The sequence below is a fragment of the Lissotriton vulgaris genome, chromosome 7, assembly GCF_964263255.1.
Source record: "Lissotriton vulgaris chromosome 7, aLisVul1.2, whole genome shotgun sequence".
NCBI lineage: Eukaryota > Metazoa > Chordata > Amphibia > Caudata > Salamandridae > Lissotriton > Lissotriton vulgaris.
Window position 1 is genome coordinate 1,558,233,941 of NC_141695.1, and position 24,552 is coordinate 1,558,258,492.

Here is a 24,552-nt window from a genome sequence, read left to right on the forward strand (position 1 = left end):
AACACACCATGTTCTTTTCTTTACAGAAAAGTGCATTCATTGTTTTTCAACATACATCGATTCTAAATACTTTATTTTTTCGACTCTACATTTGTTGAAACACTTCGTATAGTTTTCATAGTGTTCATCACATCAATGACACTTCGTATCGTTCTCATAGTGTTCATCACATCAAAGATAATTAATTTCACTTAACCTGAAAGGCACATTTTGAACCATGTACATTTCGAACCATGTACATTCTCCCAGAAATGTGCACGCATCTTAAGTGTGTGTGTTTTACCCAGTGTAGCGTCAATTGTTTATCCCATCCACCTCTTTAGTCGGTCGGGCTGTTTTTCACAACCTTTTGTCCTTCTTTTTCTACAACATCACAATGCTACAGGAAGGGATAGGGAGTGGAAATGGAGCAACTGCTGGTTATTGAATCATGGAGCTGTTTTAGGATGTGAATAAGTCCCCAGAACACCCAAGCTAAAGCGTGGCTATGCTGCCTGTGATCGGCGATGTAAACTACCTCACATTCGCTAGCAGAGGAGCAGTCCCAGAGCCTCGGGAGCGCTGCAGCCACACTCAGTGCAGCGCCTGCTAGCTGTCAGACGGGAGAGAGAGAGAGAAGCGGAGGAGGTGGGGGAGAGAAGGAGGCTGGGACTGGGATCCGAGCCGCCCTCCGCCCGCACCCGTGCCAACACCATGACGGATAACATTCCCCTGCAGCCCGTCAGACAGAAGCAGAGGATGGACAACAAGCACAGGACAGGGTAAGGGCGGGGGTGCAGGTGTGTATTGGGAGGGAGAGGCCTGCATTGGGGAGGGGCGCAGAGAATCCCAATCCCTTCCTTACCTGCCTGAGCCATATTTTGGGGGCGGAGGTGTCTGGACACCCAAGAAGGCTAGATCGGGGTGTCCAGGCCTCCGTGGTGCCATGTCTCCTTATAATGCTGGATTCTAAGGGACCTGGGCCTGCCCTCAGACTGAGTTACCGGGTTTAGGCTTGCATACACGAGCGCAGGTCCCGCCTCGCGTGAATCCCTTCACCCAGGACTTGCTTCCTAGTTAAACCGCCGCTGCTACTTGTGACACTCCCAGCCAGGTGACACTGCATGGCAGTGTCCGTCTTCCGTACACGCCTAACGCCATTTCTCGGCATCAGATCACCCCAATGCCATAGGTCCTCTCGGAAGAATCCGAAGGCACTCGTCTTTCCTGGGTCCGTGCATTATTTAACAGATCTTACCTGGGGGAGGTTTTGCCTTGCATTCTGGGATTTGTAGTCTTTATTACAAGACTACAAGTTACAGAATGCAACGGACAGCCGTGGGCTGGGTGTTTCTGCTTACCAATGGACCTGGCAAAGTCGAGAGCTGACTGGAAACTTATAAATAAAAGTTCACTTTGGATTTGAGTAATACTTATTCTTTTCCTGTGATTCCCACGTTATATTCACCCTCCCTAATGATGGCATCACCCCACCATGATATCCTTCCGTTGTGCATTCGACCACACTGGCTCTTCAGAATTTCCACAAGGCCCCTGAGTCCGGAATTGGTTTAGAATACGCCCGCAGTGTGGAATTGTCCAAAGTGTCCCTCTTCCAAGATCTACCTTCACAGACCCCTCACACTGGCACGTTCCCACATTCTCATTAAACTTCAAGCACCCACATACCTATCAGCCCATAACACCACCTCAGCCTTGAATGGCCCATTATGTTATGATGCCCCTTCAATACCCAAATAAAACTGCCTCACTCAGTCTGAAATATTTCCATGACCCTTACCCAGCAGTGAATGTCTATCTGCTCACCCACACATTCCTCACTGCCTTGGCACATGGGAGAACCCCACGAATGCCCTTTCAGCCTGGCATCGCACCACCCTCCTCTCTCAGATTGGCTTGAAACTAGGATTGACCTCTCACCTAGAATCATCCTCGTATCGTCTTCCGACTGGTCCTCCCCCGCAGCCCCAAACTTTAACCATAATTATTATGTTGGCGATTTGTGCAATACTTTATGTAGAGCCTGTTTTAACCTGCTTTTGGATAGGTTTATCTAGTGTCATATTGTATACTTTGTTACAGGGGTGGTTCCTCAGTAGGGGCGGAGAAGCGTCACCCCACTTAAAAGTCCTGCAAATCCCAGAAATGAAAAAAAAGTGGTACTTCATCACCATTTTTTTTTTCATCGTCCCATCCTGAAGAAAGTGTCGGGACGGGCGGGCCTTGCTGAGTGGCAGCAGGGAGTAGTGGTGGGCAGAGGGCTGCCTGTGCACTTTTTAAAGTGTGCATGTCTTTTTAACCGGTTGTCTTGCGAAGCCGGCTATACATGCACATTTTAAACCTCTCAACCAGCTGGGTTGAGAGCAAGTGCAGGCCTCCAGTGTGCTGCGCAGTGCGGTGAGACGTCACTCCCTCCAATCAGGTTGCTGCTTTCATGCCGGTTAACAGATCTCCAGGATTGGTAAAGGGAGTTTGCTGGGCCCGCTCTACAGTCGATAAAAGAAGAGTTCCGGAGTGAGAAGGACGCTTAAGGGGCCTCATTTATGAGGCCTTGCGTCACTTTTACGCTGCCGGTGCGTCACTTTTTGTGACGCACCAGCAGGGTAAAAAAGGTGCCTTGTTGCACCATATTTACAAAGTGACGCATCTAGGTAGATGCGTCACTTTGTAAACCCCTGCGCTACATTATACCTACGCCAGGTATAATGTATGCAGAGGGGGCGTTCTGACGCAAGAAAGTGTCATAGAAGTGACGCAGTGAAATCTACAAGATTTCACTGCGCCTCTTCTAGGACACAAATGAGTCAATTTCTTACGCCTGCCTCACCGCAGGCGTAAGACTGATGCAGGCCCTTTCACATGGGGCTTGCCCCATGTGAAAGGACACACTGCTGGAGTTGCGCCACTTTTGTGACACACTCCAGCAATGCGCCACTTTTGCGCCATCCAGATACGTCAGAAATACTGACGTATCTGTAACTCCTTGCGCCATGATGCGTCATACTGTAAATATGACGCATCATTGGTGTTGCAAGGAGGGCACAGTGAAAAGTGACGCACCGCTGTTTTCACGCAGCGATGCGTAACTTTTCATAAATGAGGCCCAAGGTGTTTTTATATTTATTTTCCATTTGCCCCCGCCTCCATCCCCCTAGATGCCAGTCGCCACTGCTTTGTTATTAGCGCTAATACACAGGAGAGGTTAGATCATAAGAAGGTACCAGCTCAAACAAGTAGGAGGTGGTAGTGAAGGAGAGGGTAGCATTAAAATTGGGTAACCATAGACATGGGGGCCGATTCCCAAAAGTAGTTATGAGAATGTGAAGTAGTACTACAGGAGTGCACTTTTACATAGTTATACACGCCTTTGTGAATCAGATCTAAGACATCTAAGTCTCTATTAGCAAGAGTACAAATAGGGCATAGTCCATTCTGTTTGTAGTAATTGTTTATGAACGTTCTGTGTTGATATTCTAAATATTTGACATGCAACCTGCCATACTGGATTTATTCTTGACACATGTGAATGATATCCTTTCCAATTCTGGAATCATCCCAAAATCCCCCCAACATGGACCCCTCCCAACATATACAGGTTCACAGTCTGGCATCCCTAGTAGATAAGGTTATCGAAAGGCACCATATCATCAGAGGCACCTGTTGAAGTACTAAGCGTTGTTTCTTCATATTTTTTCTCAAGTGCTTGTATTTAAATTGGTTTAGTTGACGTGATCTAAGACTACAACTCCCAGAATGCAATAGATGTGAAAGGAAAGCTTATAACTGGAGCATTGTGTCCCTGAAGACTTGGAATCATCTGGCCGGCTTACAAATACAGGCTGACAGGACTTGTATTTGGCACGGTTTTTGTTTCATGGGTGTGCTTTGTATTGAAGAAGAAAACATTTCTCCATTCCTTGTTGCTCCCATAGCACAAGGTTCTTGTTAAGCTTTCATGCATGTTCTGAAGTGTGTGATTATGTAGTGTGAAGGTATGCTGTGTAGAGGATAGGAAGGCGTGTTTGCTTGCAAACCGGATATGCTGCTGGCAGGTTGTTCCTGGTTGACTCACTTCAAGCAGTCACACCCACCAGATCAATACATGAAATCTTGAAAAACTAGTCAACACCTAAAGTAAACATCGAGAGGGTCTACAGCCTCAAACAAGCAACATGGCGAACAGTATCTTTAACATTAGAACCAGAATGCAACGCTCCTCACTTTCCACTGCAGTATACACATATATGAGAATATGTACTCTGTAGAGAAACTTCTCTTTGTTTGGAAACGAAACATGTCACAGGCCACATGTAGTTACGTTCTTTGAAGTAGGCGAGCGTAGATGCTGTAAATATGTAGTTTATGTATTTTTTCTGTGTATTGTACTGTCATTGCATCTGACCGTCTCTTACTCATAACATTACTTGCTAATTGTGTATTTAGCAAGCACTCTGCCAGTGTTGTTTCTGCACCGCCTTGCACACAAGTTCTGTTTGAAATGCTTTCACATCAATTAATACACGTTCATTAACGATTAAAAGCCAGAGGTTGGTTTGTAATCGGCGCCAGATAGAATTCTGTTACTGGAATTCATCTCCTGTTGGCCTACATTGCTTTTCCTTTTTAAACATTTTTAAATGGCACTTTTGTTTAGCCTGTTTGTAAGCACTTTCACTTAGTTCAAGTTCAAGTTCAGGAATTTGTATAGCGCACTACTCAACCAGAGGGTCTCAAGGCGCTTGAGGGAGGGTGGGTGCTTTACTTATCGAATAGCCAGGTTTTTAGCTGCTTTCTGAAGGAGAGGTGGTTCTGTGTAAGGTGGAGGTGGGTGGGGAGAGAATTCCAGGTTTTGGCCGCTAAGTAGGAGAAGGATCTTCCCCCATGGTGGATCTATGGATGCGCGGAATTGCGGCGAGGGCTTGATTGGACGATCGTAGTTGGCGGGTGAGGGTGTAGAAGGACAGTCGTGTGTTGAGGCATTCGGGTCCTAGGTCGTAGAGGGCCTTGTGTGCGTGGGTGAGGAGACGGAACGTTATTCTCTTGTTGACGGGGAGCCAGTGGAGGTCTTTCAGGTGACCGGAAATGTGAGCTTGACGGGGGATGTCCAGTATGAGTCTGGCTGAGGCATACAAGGCTGCTGTTATATAAGTGGCCACGCAAATAGTAGATTTTGCTACATGTCTTTGTTACATTATATTACATAACCGTTTACAGCACAGTCTTTTAAAGTTGCTTGTGCCAAAATGGCTTGTCAAGGATGAAGCAGATGTGTGCAAGTGGTAACCCTGAAATATGATACGAGAGATGGCAGTCTCTCGACGCCAGTATTCTGACTGTGGCCATCGTCTAAAATACTATATGGGCTGATTGAATGTTTTAGTAGTTGATTTCCTTGACTAAACCGTTAACATTGCTCAGTGAGTTATAGGTGTGCTGCTAAGATTTTCATAAAATAACCTTAGCTTATTTGTGGTTTGAATTTTCGTAACTGAACACGCATAGTATTCATTAGGGCAAAAGATTCACCTTTAAAAATCAAGGTTATGAAACAGAAGCGTCTGAAGCAGCTTGTGTTATACAAAAAAATATTATTACCATATTTTTATTACAATAACTTCGCAAATAATTTTTGGCCTCTGTTTTTAGTAAGTGAACGGTGGTTTCAGTTACTGTTTATGTAGCGCATCATCATTAACACAAATATTTGTGGATTATTTCGATGGTGACATTTAGAGACAAACACAAGGAGATGATGGACGGAATGCTGAAACTTTTCAGACACTCACCCGCAATTACACATCTGGGTTGAATCCATCATCGTTCTTTAGCTCACTTTGCCACCTCAGTTCAGACTCAGCCATATGCAAATCAGTCTTGACCCTGTGCCTCATAGGAACAGTCCAGCCCGAACTCCCAAGCCAGGTCTTCCCTGAACCGGAAACAAGCATCCTGGGACCGGTTTCAGGGTATCACCCCTCATCAGCCAGCCTAGCTTTAATCCAGTGACAAAGTGAGCAAGGGACCCACGTCTGGGCATACCCTGCCAACGTAGGGCAAACAAAGCAAACAGAAGGAAATAAAGGACGGAGTGATGAAACTTTTCAGGAACTCACCCCTATTCACAGATCTGTTTTGAATCCATCATTGTTTTTGAGATCACTTTGCCACCTCAGTTCATACCAAGCCATATGCAAATCAGTCTTGACCCTGTGCCTCATGGGAACAGTCCAGCCCGAACTGCCAAGCCAGGTTTTCCCTAAACCGTCAACAAGCATCCTTTGACCGGTTTCGGGATAACATCCATCATCAGCCAAGCTACTTTGAATCCAGTGGCAAAGTGAGCAAGGGGCCCACATCTTGGCATACCCTACTAAACAATAATAATAAACAAAGCAAACACAAGGAGATGATGGACTGAGTGCTGAAAATTTTCATTCACTCACCCACATTCTCAGATCTGAGTTGAATCCTGCATCGTTCTTTAGCTCACTTTGTCACCTCAGTTCAGACCCAGACATATGCAAATCAGTCTTGACCGTGTGCTTTATGGGTACAGTCCAGCCCGAACTGCCAAGCCAGGTCTTCCCTGAACTGGAAACAAGCATCTTGGGACCGGTTTCAGGGTAACACCCCATATCAGCGAGGCTAGCTTGAATCCTGTGGAAAAGTGAGCAAGGAACCCACGTCTGGGCATACCCAGCCAACATAGGGCGAAGAAAGCAAACACAAGGAGATGATGGATGGAGTGCTGAAACGTTTCAGACTCTCACCCCCAGTCACAGATCTGGGCTGAATCAATCCATCATCGTTCTTTAGCTCACTTTGCCACCTCAGTTTGTGTTTGCTTTGTTCCCCCCTAAATTGGCTCTTCTGGCCTTGAATTGTGGCCCTTGCCATAATAACGTGCTCACTGATCCAGGGACTAGGAGTTCAGATTACCGGTGCAAGGCCTGCAGTTTCAATCTAGAAGACTGAGGGGAGAGGTGTTCTGTCTACGGAGATTCCTAATAGAGGAGCTAATGTCAAAGCTTGTCTCATTAACTGCAGGTCTCTCCCTAAACGCTCAGCTGACATATGGCTCTCCTTATCTGACAACACCTGGGACCTTATGTTTCTCACAGAAATGTGGTTGAAGGATGGCTCCATCCCTGATCTGCCCCTGGCTATTCCACCCAGATATCGCATTTTATTGTCCTGAGGGACATGTGGAAAGTTTCTACATCTAGGCTGGGCCAAATCGGCAATATTGAGGGCCTGACCTTCTGTATCAAACTTACGCCGTCCTCTTCTTTAGCCGGTATGCTGGTCTATAAGCTACCGGACTGCTCTAATAACTGTCTTCCAGAACTGTGTGACGCCATTTCCAAATTGACGTTACATTACGCTAACTTCATGGTTCTGGGAGATTTGAACACGCTTGCCGATATCCCAAACTGCTCTCAGGCGTCCCAGCTAATTCTGACATTACATGGCCTCAACCGTATACAGTTAGTTACCTCCTCTACACAGACAATTAATCCTCTCAAATATACACAGTCAGCGGATTAAGGCTTGCTATCGACAGATCATTTTCTTGTTCCATTCAGCTTATGTGTTGAGGGCAACCAGTCTATGAGTTGCAAAACATCGGAAAAAAGAAGGAACTGGTGGAAAGTAACGAAAGAGGCATTTGAGCCCACTTTCCAAGTGACCTTGCCATACCTCATGGGCAACCCTAACAGCGATTCAATCTACTTTAACCTATGGATCTCTGGACATGCTTGCCCCTTTAAAAAACACTTCTAGCCAATAGAGCTAAGCCATCAGCCCCCTGGTTCTCTGTGGAACTTACAGGAGAGAAAAGCCTCTGCAAGAGGTTGTAGCAGTGCTGGAGAAGGTTGTATGACCCCTTAGCAAAAATAATTTATAAAGAGGCCCTCAAATTCCGTAAAGTTATGGACATGCGATGAGAGAACATTTCTCAGGGCATATTGAGAATGCGGGAAGTCCTTTATAGAAATATTTAACATTGTAAAATCTTTCACCACTCCGGAGTGAAGAAAATTGCCCTTCATCTTCCCCTTGCTCTCTGCACAATCCTCTCAATTTTTTTTGAGGAAAAAATAAAAAATCTTTACTCTTTGTTCCAGCCAGAAGCTGGATTAGAAGGCACTGCCCCCTCATCCAACAAAGTTCCGGCTATTTTTTTTGGATTTTTTCTAATATCAGAAAATGATTCACTCAATCGAAAAGCTATTGAATTGTAAGTCTGGCTCCCCAGAGGATCCCTGCCAGCTCAATTTCTCCGAACGGTGGCGTCCAATGTTAATCCATTGTTGAATCACTTCTGCAATGCTTCTCTGAAATCCAACATATTCCCTGCACTATGGAAACAGGTGTCCCTGCTGCCTCTGCTGAAAAAGCCCAATGCAGACCTGGAAGTGCTTAGCAATTTTAGGCCCATCTCATTGCTATCGGCACCTGCAAAAGTTTTTAGAAAGGATGGTGCAGCACCAATTATCCACTTTTGTAGAAACCAGTGGCCCACTGCATGACACGCAGTCTGCTTCCATTCAGGTTAAAGCACGAAATCTGGTCTACTGAAAGTGTCCGAAGCGGTCAGAGATGCGCTGGACGGTGGTGCTTCCGCTATGGTAGTGCTACTTGATCTGTTGGCAGCTTTTGATACTGTAGCTCATTCAATCCTGTTGAAGAGATTAAGTCATCTTGGCTTTCAGGGCACGCTGGTATCCTGGCTGCAGTTCTTTAGAAGATCGATTTCAATGGGTCTTCCTTCGCCCCTTTTCATCTTCGTCTAAACCAGTGGTTTGTGAATTGCCACAGGGTCTGATCTTAACCGGTTGCTTTTTAATCTATATTTAGCCCCTATGGCCACTCTTATCGAATTCTGGGGATTGAAGGTTGTCTCGTATGCGGATGACACGCAGCTTGTGTTTTCGTTCAGAAAACACTCTGAAGCAGCCTTTCTCAATTTCAAAGAGGGCTTAAAAGACATCTCAAAGTGGATGAACAGTAACTTTTTGAAACTTAAGACAGACAAGACTGAGGTGCTCTTTTTGAGTCAGGCTGCATCCCCTCCATTTAGCCTTTTGGAGGCCTTTTGGTTTGAATCCTCTACCAACAACGGTCTCGTCTGCTAGAAATCAAGGAATCTGGTTTGATGCCAATTCCACTTTTGTGTCTCAAATCTGGCATATGTCTTTAGCCTGTTTTGTTAAGTTAAGATCAGTCAGAAAGCTATTTTGTTTTCTCCCAGAGGAGAGCCGAAAGATCATTGTCCATGCATTGGTGGCCTCGCACTTGGATTATGCAAATAGCTTATTCTTGGGGCCTCCAGCTTTTCTGATCCTTAGATTACAAATAATTCAGAATGCAACAGCTAAGATCATTCGTAGAGTCCCTTTTCACCATCACATCTCCCCCCCCCCCCCCTATATGAAGTAACTTGCCTTTAGAACCTTAAGGGGCCAAGGGACAAACTACCTCAGGAATAGGCTTAGCTTGTGCCATCAGGAACGAGCCCTGAGATCAAATCACCTGTGACTTCTTCGCATTCAGAGGTATGCCAAAGCTCGACGAGGTGGCAGGTCATTCTCGGTTCAAACAGGGAATATCTGGAACTCCCTGCCCACCCCCATTTGCTTGGCCGAGACAAAACAGGGATTCAGGAAAAATTTAAACCTATGGCTCTTCAGTCAAGCATAGTTTAAGCTGGGTATTCTATTCCTCAGTCTTGCTTTGAGCGCTGGGACGCCTCAGCTGGGGTAGCTGCGCGCTGTACAAATGGCTTTCATTGATTGATTGCTTGATCTATAGCCACTCATGTTAAAGCCTCAAGAGCAGGCACTAGAACTTTCACAGACTGGTTAGTTACTTGAAAATGACCCCTCTCTATTTATGTCCTGCACACATGTGGCTATCCCCAGTCATTCATGTTGACTGCTCCATTTCAAAGAGCGCATTATCATAGCAATGGTCTTAAGGTTTCGGGATGTCGACTGAGCCCCATACACAGCTTATGATTCCTCATTGATGTCAACATCACAGAAGGTTCCAAAATATTGATGACACTTATTTGGCATTAACTAAATAAACCAAATCGGATGTGGCTCCGCACTCGTATGTTTACAGCTGTAAAGTTAAAAAATTCGTAATCTTTTCAGATGGTGTGGTTGGTGCTTTTTGTGAATCCCCCACTGAGCATTGGGGGTGTAATATAGGTTCTGATGCATGTTTCTTGGGTCTCAAGATTCACAATCACATAAGCACTCGAAGATGCTCCATTCATTCAGCTTTCAAATCAAGTGTTCACATATTTTTCATGCAATAGTTTCATTTATTTTTCATCAATACGTCGTTATTTGATCATCATAACTTTCCAAAATACTTTTCAATCATGCCCGATGCATTTCGAGCTAACTGCTCTTCCCCGCTGGGGAAACGTGGCTATAATGTTGACTGATACTGACTAAAGAAGGAATTACTTGTGTTGTATCCATGTATGATCTGATGTATCTTTTCAGATAAAAAAGTCCCCTGAGGAAGAGCAGTTAGCTCGAAATGCATCGGGTATAATGATTGAAAAGTATTTTGGAAAGTTATGATCAAATAACGACGTATTGATGAAAAATAAATGAAACTATTGCATGAAAAATATGTGAACACTTGATTTGAAAGCTGAATGAATGGAGCATCTTCGAGTGCTTATGTGATTGTGAATCTTGAGACCCAAGAAACACGCATCAGAACTTATTTGGCATTAACATAGCTCCGTTGACACTTTTGTTAGATGCATCACGACTTAAAAGGTTCACTGATAAGTGTACAGAAAATTCTGGTGTCTGATTTTTGCAAATTCACATATATTGTGTTTCAGGTGCAAATTGCAGACAGCAGTATGCACTCCTTTGTTGACATGAATAAAGAGCATTTTGGAGACAGGCTTTGCTTCATATCTTTGCTACTACACATGACCAAGTGAGCAAATCAAATATGTTTAGAATTGGGTAGGTTTGTGGGTCCAGACCAGCATTTATATTGTCTACCCGCTGTCATTCCATTGGGGGAAATGACGCTATCTGCAGTTTACATTAGGCACACTTGCAGCTCACAGTCAAGCACTTATATTATTCTTTTATTTTCCTTTGTGAATCAGTTGCATTTTACTTAATTTTAGTGTATAATTTGCTTCAGAAGAACAGGAGTCCAAAGTTTTTTTTAAGAAGCCAAATTTTGGTGCTACTAAATCCTTGATTTGCTGAATACCAAGGCTGCTTCATCCACCTCCCATCAGCTCCTGTCTCCCTGTTTCACTGTGGAAGTTTCATCCCTGCTTTCTCCATTTACACAATTTTCTTATCTCTTGCTCCTTCTTTCTCCATTTTCTGCCTTTCTGTTTCTCTGAGTCAAATTGTAATGATGAAAATTAAATTCCAGTCCCAAACAGGAGTGCTTGTGCTCATCACCTTCAACATTGGGACACAATAAGCCCTATAATTAATTCCTCTGTGATCGAGGAATTTGTGACTCATCCAAAGGAGCTAATTTAGACGTAGTCCTACAATTTCATCTAGTGGTTGGGCTTCTCCTGATGTGTGCTGCTATCTAAACATCAATGGCAAAATAATATCAAATACTGTCAGCAAACGCTTGAATGCTGCTTAGTTAGTAATGAAGTTCCATCTTCTCTATCATCTTACCTTTGTGTTACTGTGAGGCTGTTCTCCCCACTCATCTTTACATGCCTTTGTGGTTAAGTTGCGTAGGTGACATTTTTCTGTGATTAAGATCTTCTGGCTCTGTCGCTGCTAAGGTGTTGGTTTATCTTTCGTACCACAAAAAGATGAATGTTGACCTATTTTTTAGGATTGCTGTTATGTTACAGATGATAAGAATCTTGTATGGTTTTGGAAGGTAGGTCAGCGCTCTTTGTGAAGCACGTGCATTGGTCCTTTATGCCCCAGGTTATGGTTTATTGTGCAGTTCTTTTTACTAACCGACGCCCTTGTAATATGTGTCTTTTATTATATGGGGCATGATATCTTTATCTATGTCAGGCAATCTTTGGGAACTTTATGTCTTGAATGCTATCTTAATTGAGTTTTCAGATAAGGAAAACTTGTTTTTAGGAACAGTGACAAGAAGCAACTGTAATTCATTTTTGGGATGAATGTTTTGCATTTGATTTTTCTACTTTACACGACATGGTGTGGTATGTGAGTGCCTGCATTAAGTTCCTTCATGGTATACAAAGCGAAATCAAAGCCATTATAATAAAGAAACAAATTCCAGAGACCAAAATAGCAATGTGTAGCTAATAAAATACCTCATGCAGTAGGTGAGGATGGCAGAAAAACTCCAGGATCATGGACTTAATGCTACAGTCCTATGTTGAACAGTTTTAATTATACTTTATGATTGTCTTTGAATGGTCTTCAATTGTTCAAAAGAGTTTAATGTTTTATCACATGACCCCAGCATATAGTATAGATGGTGCATATATACAATCTTTTATAGTGTTTTGCTCAAGTTCACCTTAGTGGTCCCATGGTCAGGTCAGCCTTGGCATTGGCAGGATCACTGAAGAACTTGTGTGTGTGACATGTTCACAGTTGCATATTCAGTAACTAGTTCTTGCAATTATTTATCCACCTTTCCGTATCCCCTACAGACACAACTGTGTCCTGGGGCGAATCAAAAGTGGTTGACCAACTGACACATTATTACTGCATGTGTCATCCACCTTGATAGACATTTTCCTTTTTGAGTCCACCCTACAACCTGGTGACCGTTTCAGGGAGTGAGGAGGCTCTACTCTGGAGTTCGTACCCTTTAACGGATGGCAACATGCCCAAAATTGCCTTGAGGATAGCGGAGGTATTGTAACAATATTGTGGACTAAATGTTGTCTGACAAACATATTGCTTGTCAATTATTTTTTTCAGAAATATTGCCCCAATGGAATTCTAGAAAGTCCCCACCCAATGTAACAACACTTTTGTAAACAATATTTAGGCCACAATATTTCTGTTAGATTTTCTTTGTTTTGTCAATACTATGCTGACATAAGCCAAGAGACGGGTAGACTACAAGTCCACAGCACATTCTCCACAAACAGCAACCACGAGCAGCTTCACATGTGTGAGGCTGTTCATTTCAGATTTGTCATGGTGGAGGGTGGCAATGCTTTTGGCAGCCATGCTGCCCAGTGCGGCTGGTGGGACTGACCCCTTCTGCATCTCCGCTGCAGAGTGGGTGTCCTCCATGTGTGTGTCACCTCTCAAAGCTATGTTCAGTGACTGCATCCCACACCTGCCATCTTGTAAGCCGTGTAACAAGTCTGCAAAACCCTTCCATAGGTGACCAACAGCCCCTATAACCTGGTTTGTTTTTGTTACTTCGAGTATTCTAAAGCAGGGTTTTTTTTTGTCCGAAAGCTCAAAATGCAGTAGAACTACATAACATGCTTTAAATTACTTATTTGGGAAGGAAACAGCGAAAGTTGCTGTAGGAGTAGAATTGTTTCTAAAAATAGAAACAAACAAGTGATTAGATTTGGTTATTATCTATAATGTGACGAGTTAAAAACCCTTCATACTTCTTTTTGTATTTCGAGTTTATTTTGATATTTCATAGGTTTTAAACTCTACTGATGGCCTATGCCGTGGGGCGTATGCTGAGCTCAATCCTTCACTGTAATTGTTTGTTGGTAATGCTCTTTTTCGCCTTTCATATAAAACTGCCTTTTCTTTTCAGGCTTTTCCGTAATTCATAGACCTTTAATTTTATTTTGACGGCCCTGCCTTGTGGCTATCGAAAGCCTCTCAGACTACTGAGACTGCCCCGTCATTCCTGTAGGTTAGTTTCGGACGGTCCGCAGCTCCCTAAATTCTTGTAGATCCGGGCACTCCTCTGAATGACTCAGGGGTGACGTACATTCCTGGCGCTGCATGAATGCATAGAACACAACTTGCAGACACCAGTGATGGATGCTGTGAGTCACCAGGTCAAAGGGCAACATTCTGCAATATTACTTTGCACTCAGTCGTCCAATCCTGTCACACCAGGAGTTTATTTCTTCGTTGTCACGTAGGGAAATCTGAAAGAGTTCGCGTGGGTAAACACCGGGTAAACCCTGGTGGATAATTTTTAACTTTTACTGCAATTTTTTACTTTGTGAGAAGTTATTACTTTCCCTCAGTGTTGACTTGAGATCTGGTACACATTTATAGGAGTGCAAGAAAGGTATTGCAAAGAATGTCAACCATTTTTAACGTAATTGGAAGAATTGTTATTCGAAATCGAGTAGTTGGTGTTGCTTTTACTATGGACGAGTTTTATCTGTGCTGAGGTGACTCTGCTCTGCGTTTTGTCAACATCATATGGAAGCCTTCTGTGTTGAGCACATCACCCAAAAAACAACGGCACAGAAATGTATAGGTGTTGATATTTCAACCTCAAAAGGTCAGGTATGGGTTCCCACAACAAAGATTCTGTTGGAGATATTTTTGCAGGCATGTGTGACTTAAAGGTCATCTGTTGCTGTTCTGTTTATTTAGTATACGACCCTGGACGTTCAAGCTCATTTGGTATGGTGTCCGGTAAAGGGGGTGGGGGATTGGGTGGGGGGGGGGGTGTAGGCATTCCACGCCAGTGACCTCGACTATCACTGACCGCCATTGTAAAGCTCTGTTTACACAATCCCTCACTCGTAGTTGATTATTGGGAGTTTCGTGCCAGTAAATTGCTAGATGTCACGAGATTTTGTTGTGAATCGGATCTAAATGTAGCAAATAGATTATGGGCCATATTATCAAGAACGGCGATAACATTATTGCCGCTTTAACCCCTTCCATGCGGCCGCGATTCTGCGCCTGTGCGGCAGAATCGCGAGTGGGCGGGTTTATGACGGCCCCCAGCCGTCACCAGCACACAAGCACCGTAGTGCATGACGGCTGGGGGCCGTCATCAGCATGCAAGGGGTTAACGGCAGGAAACTCCTGTTAAAGCGGCGATAAGGGGCTTGATAATATGCCCTTGTGAATTCCCATAAAAATTGTAAATTGATACTTGTATAGCGCACTACTCACCCGCAAGGGTCTCAAGGCGCTTGTACGAATACCGCTGTGGAACCCATCCTGGCTTTCCCTGTGAGGCGTCCACTCCTGGGCACCCCCAAGGTGGAGGCCAGGCATCCTTAGCGTTGTGGGGGCCGTTGTGGAGATTAAGCAAGCTGTTGCCCAGAGTTGCAGAGTGGGACTCCATGATTGGAATAGGCACCGAGGCGAGAATTATCAGGTCTGTGGAATTTTTTTGAGCCCAAGACCCACAGAGGCTGGGAATTGAACCCTGGTCCCGGGCTAGACCTTTTCATCAGGGTCTGCCGCTCTAACCATTGAGCCACACTTCTCCATAGAAGGCCAGGTTTGATGTCCTGCACACCAGAACCCGGGCTTCTATGGGAATTCACAATGGCATATTATCAAGCCCCTTATCGCCGCTTAGCAGCAGTTTCCAGCCGCTAAACCGGCGATAACGTTATCGCCGTTCTTGATAATATGGCCCTATGCCTTTTTTGTCACTTAAAACTCTTTCCACTTGATCACTGAGATGAATCCAATCAATACTTTTTTTTCAGTTGGAAGTTTATGTGGCTTTGGGGTGTTAGAAAGTGGCTTTTAGTTGAGGTGGATGGTCATCCACCACAAGTAGTAATGTCACTATTCTTGTTAGGACAGTAAAGATTTCAGTAATCTAAATCTGAGCTCAAACTTTCGTAGCTATGGCACAGTGCAGTGAGGCTTAAGAAAATATACATAACATTTAGAAGTAGCAAAACAGTTAAAACGTTGGAAATGCAACACAATAACAATCCTACTTCAATGTATAGAAATAAAGAATATTTCAATGAACTCCATAAAACCACAAGAACAAAAAAAAGCCATGAAATGAAACAAAGATTTTAATTTAAAAAAAATGCAAAAAAGTATTGAGCTCCAACCATGGTCTTCTGGTTGCGCTTGACCAGAACCGAGGTGCGATTTAAGGCCGCTGGCAATGGAGCGCCGGTTGGTTATGGAAAACTGGTGCAACTTTGTCAGAAGTTTACCTTCTGACTCACCCTTCCAATCACACATTCCACACTGTATAGCTTGTGGGAAAGCACTAAAGCATCCCACATAGGGCTAGTATGTGGTATACGATATCATACATATAATATAAATGTTGTGTACTGCCATTAAAAAGACTGCTTGTATTTAAAGACTGAGTTGATTGTGGGGACAAGCCAGTGATCAAGGCTATAGGCCTGATTGGTTATTAGGAAATGTTACGAAAAGATAGCAGGCCTCTCAAATTTATTGTGAACATCATGTGTTACAGCTAGTGGGCATTTAAGGATGGAATGTTATACTTTGTTGAGGTCTGAAAAGAGGTATTGCGTTAGATGGAATTTCAAAGATTACTGTAGTAGACAGGGTTTTGTTCTTGGACACCCCTTTTGAAGACAGCCTTGGGGTAAAAGATCTGCACTGTAGTAACCCTTGTTAGGCCCTCTTACAAGAGATAATGTATTGTTTTCCGGACCATAATTTTGATCATATTTCCAATGATACAACAAATTGGAAAAAGTTGCAGTTATTCTGGGAGTTCCCTAATTGTGGTAAGCCTTTCTGTGTCCAAGACATATTGCTGTTCATTCAGCCAGGAGCATGTTTTCCTCCCAACTCTATTTTCAGATTGATAGTTTGGGGAGGGTGAGTGTATTTACAAACTGGCTGTTTTTTGACCAAGCACAGCCAAAAACTGACAACTGACCTGGTGACCTTTGCAGTACCTGGAAAACCAAAAATATGTTTTTTGAGCTACTGCTGGGCAGGGATAGATCATATGAATTTCCTCTTAAAACCATTGACACTAAGAATAGACATACAATAATTACAGTGAAAATAGAAAATGATAAACATGAAAAGGATGCCAGCTGTCTTGTTTGTGGTGCAGCTTCAGGTCTTGCCTTGCTGGAGTCCATGTTTTGATTTGAACCACATGGGCCTATTTTTTTAATGTGTAATTGTATGTATGTGTGTATATATATATATATATATATATATATATATATATACATATATACAGACAGTAAATTTTTTCTGCTCCTCTTAACTTTTTTCTTCTGTCTGCTTATTATCATTGTTACCAAGGTTAAAAGACACAGGGACATATAAACAAGCCCCTATCGCCACAGGCACGTCACTTTTTGTGACGTTGCTGTGGCGATAGGGGCCTTTCCTTATGTACAGGCAGTGTTAAGCCACTTAACGCTGCCTTGTACATAAGGCCCCCCTTTCACACTATGGTTAGCGTGAAAGGGGCGTGCAGGGGGTGTTGCGGTGGGCGGCCCCCTATGTACAAGGGTGGCTACATAGGAGGTAGTGCCAAAATTAAGACCAGGAAAACCTTGGTGTTAAGTTGGCGAAATGAGGAGAAATGCATTATTTATCCTCGTTTTTGCTTTTTCCATGTGTGCTGCCTTGTGCATCCTGTGCAAGCTTTTAATAAAATGCCACTTTGTCACTGTGTGCTGCATACATGAAAGTGACAGCATTGCAATTTAGGATTGTTTATGTGCAGGAAGGGACACCTTCCTACACATAAACAATCCTCCCCTGCATGCAGACACCCTTGCACAATGGTGCCAGGGTGCCTGCGTTGGTGCTAAGCTGCTAAACTTAGCGCCATCGCATGGGGAAACACAAGGCTGCACAATATTCTTGTAAATATGGTGTGTAGGAAAGTAGCAACTGCTTCTTATGGTTTCCCCACTTTTATGCTGATGTCGCACTGTTTTTTGCATAGTCTGACTGGGATCCTGCAATCCAGGACCCCAGTCTATCGGCTTTCTCGCTTAAATTGCAATGCATGTACTTTAGGTACACTCCAGATTGGATACTGGGGTACCCTTATCAGTCCCTAGTATATGGTACACCATTTACCCAGGGCATAGGTAACACAGAGGCCTCCCAAGGGCTGAAGCATGTATTATGCCACCCATGAGAGACCATCCAAATTGACACAACATGCTTGCTACTGCAGAATGTGTAAGATGGTGTTTGCACCAATTACTGAGATATAGGTTCATTATATATATCTAAATCACTACACTTAAATACCTATCAGTCACCCCTATGGCAGGCCTTAAAAATTCTGAAGGCAGGGTGCTGGGTTTTACGTGAGAGGGTGCCCCTGCATGAGCAGAGCCCCTCTGCAGCCTTCGGAGACCATTCTCGGCGGTTGTCTGTGATACGGGTTGTCTGTGATACAGCCAAACATATATGTTTAAGTGCATTATAACCTCGCGGTAAATGCTAACTTGAAAATGGCTGCTTTAAAACATGTTGTGTTTGTTGTCAAGCAAATTGGAATCATACCTCCACACTATTAACTGGTGTGGGAGGTATGTTTCCACCCCTCTACAACCACTACTGTGGATCACCGGTGTACCCGGTACCAGCTTTCTCGACCTGGGCAGCACAAAATTGATGCTGCCAGAGACGGGTCTGCCCTCCTGCTGCTGAGCCATGCAGGCGCAGAGGAAGGCATGACAATAGGCATCATATCACAGGGAGGTGTAGGTACCTCCCAGACAGGATTTAGTTTATTGGGGCTGGGTGGGTGCACTCTCTGAGTGCCAGAAAGTCTGCACTGAGGGCACATGTGGTGTCACTGTGCATAGTCCAGCTCAAACCAGTTCTAGGAGCCATTGGCTCCTGCTATGGTGCGAAACTGGACAAAGGACATGGGTGTAGCCACCCCTCTGTCCTGCCCCTCCCCTAGGAGGGTCCACAGAATCTTTCAAACCCCTCCCCATGCGTATAAAGTGGGTTCCCTGACTACAGGACTTTAGATTTTACCTGGCCAAGATGGTACTAAAAAGAAACCAAGTACTTCGACTGCCTGCACGATGCTGGGCGACTGAAGAATCTCCCTTGGAGTAAAGGAGTTACTCCCCTGCAAAAGCAGGCACCTAAACGCATCTGACCGGTTTGCTTCTCCCGAGCTCCTGAGGACTTCCAAGATTCCAGCAACATAGGAGGTCGGTTTCCGAAGGTTCCTGAGGTCAATCTGCCCTCCGCATTACTGAGAACAGTATCTCTCATGGGGACCCTGCAACCCTGTGCACCGCGTACATTTATGGTTGCATATGCTTAGTGACGATTCCGGAGCCTGTGCATTGGACTCTGTGTTGTCCTGACCCTGAGCAGTATTTGCTCTGAAGATTTCCGGCCTCCACTCTCCGAGTGTGCTGTGGGCTGGTTCTTTGCAAACTTGCTTGAGGTCTCCTTGCGATCCCTGGTCTGTTGGCCTGTGGGTCCTGGCGAGGGTCACCTTGTTAATTCTTGGGCTTACCTGGTTGCTCCAGACGTGCCCTGACTCTCCATTGCTTGGAGAGTCCCCTAGACCTGGCTGGTCCACACCGTAGCCTGTTTCCTCTGACTGCGTGGGTCGCAGTCGGTAGGCATTCGACTACCAAGCCCCTGGTCATCTGAAGTGACCCAAACTCTGTCCCCTTTCAGGTTCCTCTCACCTTGAACCCAGGCTTGGATTCCACAGGACACCTTTCACCTTCCTGGCAGCAGTACTTCTTTGCAGCTCTCCATTGAAAACGACAAAGGTTTCCGCCACCACTTGACCCCTATGCACCCGGCTCCTCTGGGATAGGTAATACGGGTACCTCGGTACTCACTGGTGGGGTGGCCTTAAATACTCCTATGTTCCAAAGGGTTTGCTCGAAGTCCTCCTAGAAGTGTCCTAAAACTTTAAATTTGCAACCCCGACTTTCCCATAGAGTTGTATGGAGCATGTGTCTGTGTTTCCTCACTGCGCCCGTTCTCCGTGGGCTCCCAGTGTCACTCCTCTGGGTGGTTCCTTGGGGTCCCAGAGATTCTACGTGCTCTCAGCACTGTGCCTAGTCAAGTCGTTTTTGTGTTACCATTTTTTTAGTATATGGTTAGGTCTCCCCATGGAGCCCGCTGTGTATTGTGCTATTTACAAATGTTCTATAGATCAGTATTGTGCACTTTATGCCCTAGTCTCACATAGAGACTAGTAGAGAGTGTTATATTAATAAATACATATTTTTATATAAACACTGTGTGGTTCTCCTTTGATTTAGTCATTTAGGAGGTGATATCCAGGTAAAAACAAGCTGCTTTACATTCCTTCAAGATTAAGCCTGAAGGCTTCTCTCCATTGCTACCACTAGGATAGCTTTCAATAAAGGTTATCTTTGACCTCATACATCATAAGGGTCTTGTGGACTGGTACAAGGTGCTACTTTAATTAGTGGACAGCATATACCAACCCACCTTCTCACATTGGCCATCCTTGCGTTTCAGAAGTGGCGGAGCTTGTCGTTAAGCCAAGGAGGCTAACGACATGCTCCGTAGATTTCTTGTAGATATCCCCCAAAGTGTTTCCATACAGAGGTGTACTACAAAGAAACATAAATTGTTGGTATTCAATGTATTCATGAGGTATGGAGACGCGATGGGTTAATTGGGTTTTGTAAGCCAAAAGGACCCTATTCCAGATGCTTCATGGACAGTGTTGGTGTTAATGTTTTTGACCTGATGCAATTGTGCCTCGCTTGAATTATCACATTTTTGGTTCGATGTCTTTCTAAAAACACATGTAAGACCACCTTTTGTATCGGCTCAAAAAAATTCTCTGTGAATGTATTCGGTAATGGTGCTTCGGTTCCGTTCTCAATGTAGAGTTCCTGGATATCCCATAACCTTCTGTAAACTTGGTACTCACCTGTATTAAACTTTTTTTTCAAATCACTATCACAGTCCCCTCTGTATGTAAAGTGATAATCTCTGCCCCTTTTGTCTATGAACAAGGCTTTAGTGCTACATGTCCTTGTATTTACAACGTGCTGTTCAACCGGACTATACTCTGGGATTTTGGGTGCTAGAAGGAAGCGATCACTAAACAGTCCAATCCTTCTGCAGTACATGAACAGAGACAGGCACCCTCTTTCTGGTTGCAACATTCCAGTGAGAATCTCCTTCTAGAGCCCTGTCCAAATTGCTTCATGGTGAGAACATGCCTCCAGAATGTTGTGTGAGTGGGCATCCATATGTCGATATATCTTAGCATCAGGACTTGTCTGCGTCACCCTTCCATACAGGGAGTGTAGAAATGGCTGTGATCAGTTTGCTGCCCAACGCATACCCAGGTGACTCAATAGTAGTTGGTTTTAATTGGTCCGCATTAATCGCTGTGCCCCAGGGATGCGTCCATTACAGCTAGGCGGTTACATTGGCAATGACATCACTCCTGCCCAAAGCAGTCCTCCTCACCTTTGCACTCACCCATGCTGCCATATGATGAAGGGTCTAGAGGTAGCTCAACTCCCTGTTGGTTTTGCTACTCTCCTTCCTAAGAGAAGTATTATTGCAAGATAGACTTTTTTGTATTTTTATTTTGTTGCCTGATGTTTCCTGAAAATCACTGCTGTGGCATTAAGGTACAACAATCTGTGTGACTTATCCATCTTTCGATGCATCACCACAATAGTCCTTTCCACACTCCATTTTATAAGATGTCTACTCCTCTTTTAGAGACTATAAATCAATTTTCAGTTCCGCCATTGTTTCTCGTATGTGAGACATCTCATTATCTTGTGATCAAAAATAATGTTTTCTGTGCATTACAAAGTAGTTCCATCCACTTTTGTGCGCAAATGGCTTGCTCTTCCTGCCAATTCATTTTTTCAACTTTTAGGCACAGGGTAAATGCCATAGAGCCTGAATGATAATTTGATCGCTCGTTTCTTTTTAAAGTTGCGTGAGCAGTATCTCATATTTCCATTGCGCTCTTTCTGGCGTTTTGTGAACAGAGTGCACAGCCACTAGACTTCCAAGTGTATGTAAATATTTTTGCACAATTGCATGTATTTTTCATGGTCTTTCAGAGGGCTATTTGAGTCGCACAAAGGAGTTGAAGTCAGCACTTTGGATACAGTGAGTGGCTATTCAAGGCATGTGCAACTCCCCCCTGAGGTGTTCGCTTGAGATGCTCTCTTTGAGGAGTGAGCTCACAGTTGACTGATTCACACACCACTTGCCACCATATGTCAAACCTTGTCTCTCCTGAGACATTGTCTGATTTCCCCATGTGAGATATGCTTTGGATTTGAATCCAATAGAGTGAGTTCAACGGTTGGAGCGGTGTGATTGAACTATCTGTTAGTGCTTTATGATAATGCGCATTACATAAAAATGGGGTGACCCAAAAATAACCTGAGTGACCTTGGTAGCTTGCGATACATATCAACAATGGTCCAGTTGGAGAGACCATTGAAACAAGCATTTACAATGCAATGGTTTTGCCTTTGTTAAAGTTAGAGCTATTGGCATTGCTCTTGACATTATTTTTATTTATGTTTTTTTAACATAAATAAATGTCTTTGTCATTTACAATGCCACTAGCTTTATCTCTCGCAAATGACACACACAGAGCCCCCCCACACACACACACCCACACAGAGCCCCCCACACACACAGCCACACAGAGCCCCCCACACACACAGCCACACAAAGCCCTCCACACACACAGCCACACAAAGCTCCCCACACACACAGCCACACAAAGCTCCCCACACACACAGCCACACAGAGCCCTCCACACACACCCACATGGCACAAGCAGGCAACAGGGGCACATGAGGCACAAGCAGGCAACAGGGGCACACGGACGCACAAGCAGTCAACAGGGGCACACGGAGGCACAAGCAGGCAACAGGGGCACACAGAGGCACAAGCAGGCAACAGGGGCACACGGAGGCACAAGCAGGCAACAGGGGCACACGGAGGCAGAAGCAGGCAACAGGGGCACACGGAGGCACAAGCAGGCAACAGGGGCACACGGAGGCACAAGCAGGCAACAGGGGCACGAAAACTGGGGCACAAGCAGGCAACAGGGGCACATAAACTGAGGCACAAGCAGGCGACAGGGGCACGAAAACTGAGGCACAAGCAGGCGACAGGGGCACGAAAACTGAGGCACAAGCAGGCAACAGGGGCACACGGAGGCACAAGCAGGCAACAGGGTCACGAAAACCAGCACAAGCAGGCAAAAGGGTCACAAGCAGGAATTGTAATTTAGACGGGGCTGAAGTGGAGAACGGTCAGTAGGGAAGTAGTGCGGCTGGTGCAGTGGTACCAAGCCGAAAGGTGAGAGGGGCTGTCTGCACCCCAGTTTGGACAGTTTCCACTACCTAACAGGGATTGGTGGGAGGGGGGCGTACTTCTTGCTTGCTTTAGGGCTGTTACTTCGGGGACGCAGTGCACGCTCCTGCCTGCTGCCGCCGGGACACGACAACAGGCAGGGAGAGGACAGGCTGGGAGAGGGCAGGGAGGGGACAGGCTGGGAGAGGGCAGGCTGGGAGAGGGCAGGCTGGGAGAGGGCAGGCTGGGAGAGGGCAGGCTGGGAGAGGGCAGGCTAGGAGAGGGCAGGCTGAGAGAGGGCAGGCTGGGAGAGGGCAGGCTGGGAGAGGGCAGGTTGGGAGAGGGCAGGCTGGAAGTGGACAGGCTGGAAGTGGACAGGCTGGGAGAGGACAGGCTAGGAAAGGGCATGGAGGGGACAGGCTGGGAGAGGGCAGGCTGGAAGTGGACAGGCTGGGAGAGGACAGGCTGGGAAAGGGCAGGGAAGGGACAGGCTGGGAGAGGGCAGGCTGGGAGAGGGCAGGCTGGGAGAGGGCAGGCTGGGAGAGGGCAGGCTGGGAGAGGGCAGGCTGGGAGAGGGCAGGCTGGGAGAGAACAGGCCGGGAGAGAACAGGCCGGGAGAGGGCAGGCCGGGAGAGGGCAGGCCGGGAGAGGGCAGGCTGGGAGAGGGCAGGCTGGGAGAGGGCAGGCTGGGAGAGGGCAGGCTGGGAGAGGGCAGGCTGGGAGAGGGCAGGCTGGGAGAGGGCAGGCTGGGAGAGGGCAGGCTGGGAGAGGGCAGGCTGGGAGAGGGCAGGCTGGGAGAGGACAGGCTGGGAGAGGACAGGCTGGGAGAGGGCAGGCTGGGAAGCAGAGAGGGTCTTACCTGAGAAGTCTGCCAGCGCGGAGCTCTCCGGGGCGCAGAGCAGCAGCGGGGCCCAGCAGAGCAGGGCGGGGGGTGGGCGGCAGGGGCTCGCAGAGGCGTCTCCTGGGGCAGCCGCCCAGGTCCACCTGGTGCGGCTCCGAGCCCCAAGCCTCTGGTGGTGGTGCTTGTGCTGCTGCTGGACACGACTTTTACGTAGCTGCTGCTTTGAGTTAAGAGTAATTGTAATAATCTTGTAACTTAATTACGTAATTTGTAAACCCATAAATAGTTTACCCTTGACAAACAAGCAGAGTGGGCGATGCAAGTAAAATGTTAAAAGAGTTGGTGGCCGAGCAAACACTGAGAAGGGAGATGGCGGAAGGGAAAAGAAGTTTGTTAGTCACTTCCCGCAATATTAGCTCACCATGGACGGCACAAGAGGCCTCTGCGGACAGGGGGCTGCTGGGGGTCCTTGTTTTGCTGGCG

At 45.6% G+C, this 24,552-nt stretch overlaps 1 protein-coding gene across 1 annotated transcript in view; it reads left to right on the top strand.

The window, feature by feature from the left end:
- Positions 1 to 365: 365 nt before the first annotated feature.
- The window catches only part of ATP9A (ATPase phospholipid transporting 9A), a 482,075-nt gene continuing 457,888 nt past the window's right edge, over positions 366 to 24,552 (top strand). Inside the window, exon 1 of the mRNA XM_086932451.1 lies at positions 366 to 761. Within this exon, the coding sequence (XP_086788577.1) occupies positions 694 to 761 (68 nt within the window). The 5' untranslated portion in view covers positions 366 to 693. The remainder of the gene's footprint in view (positions 762 to 24,552) is intronic.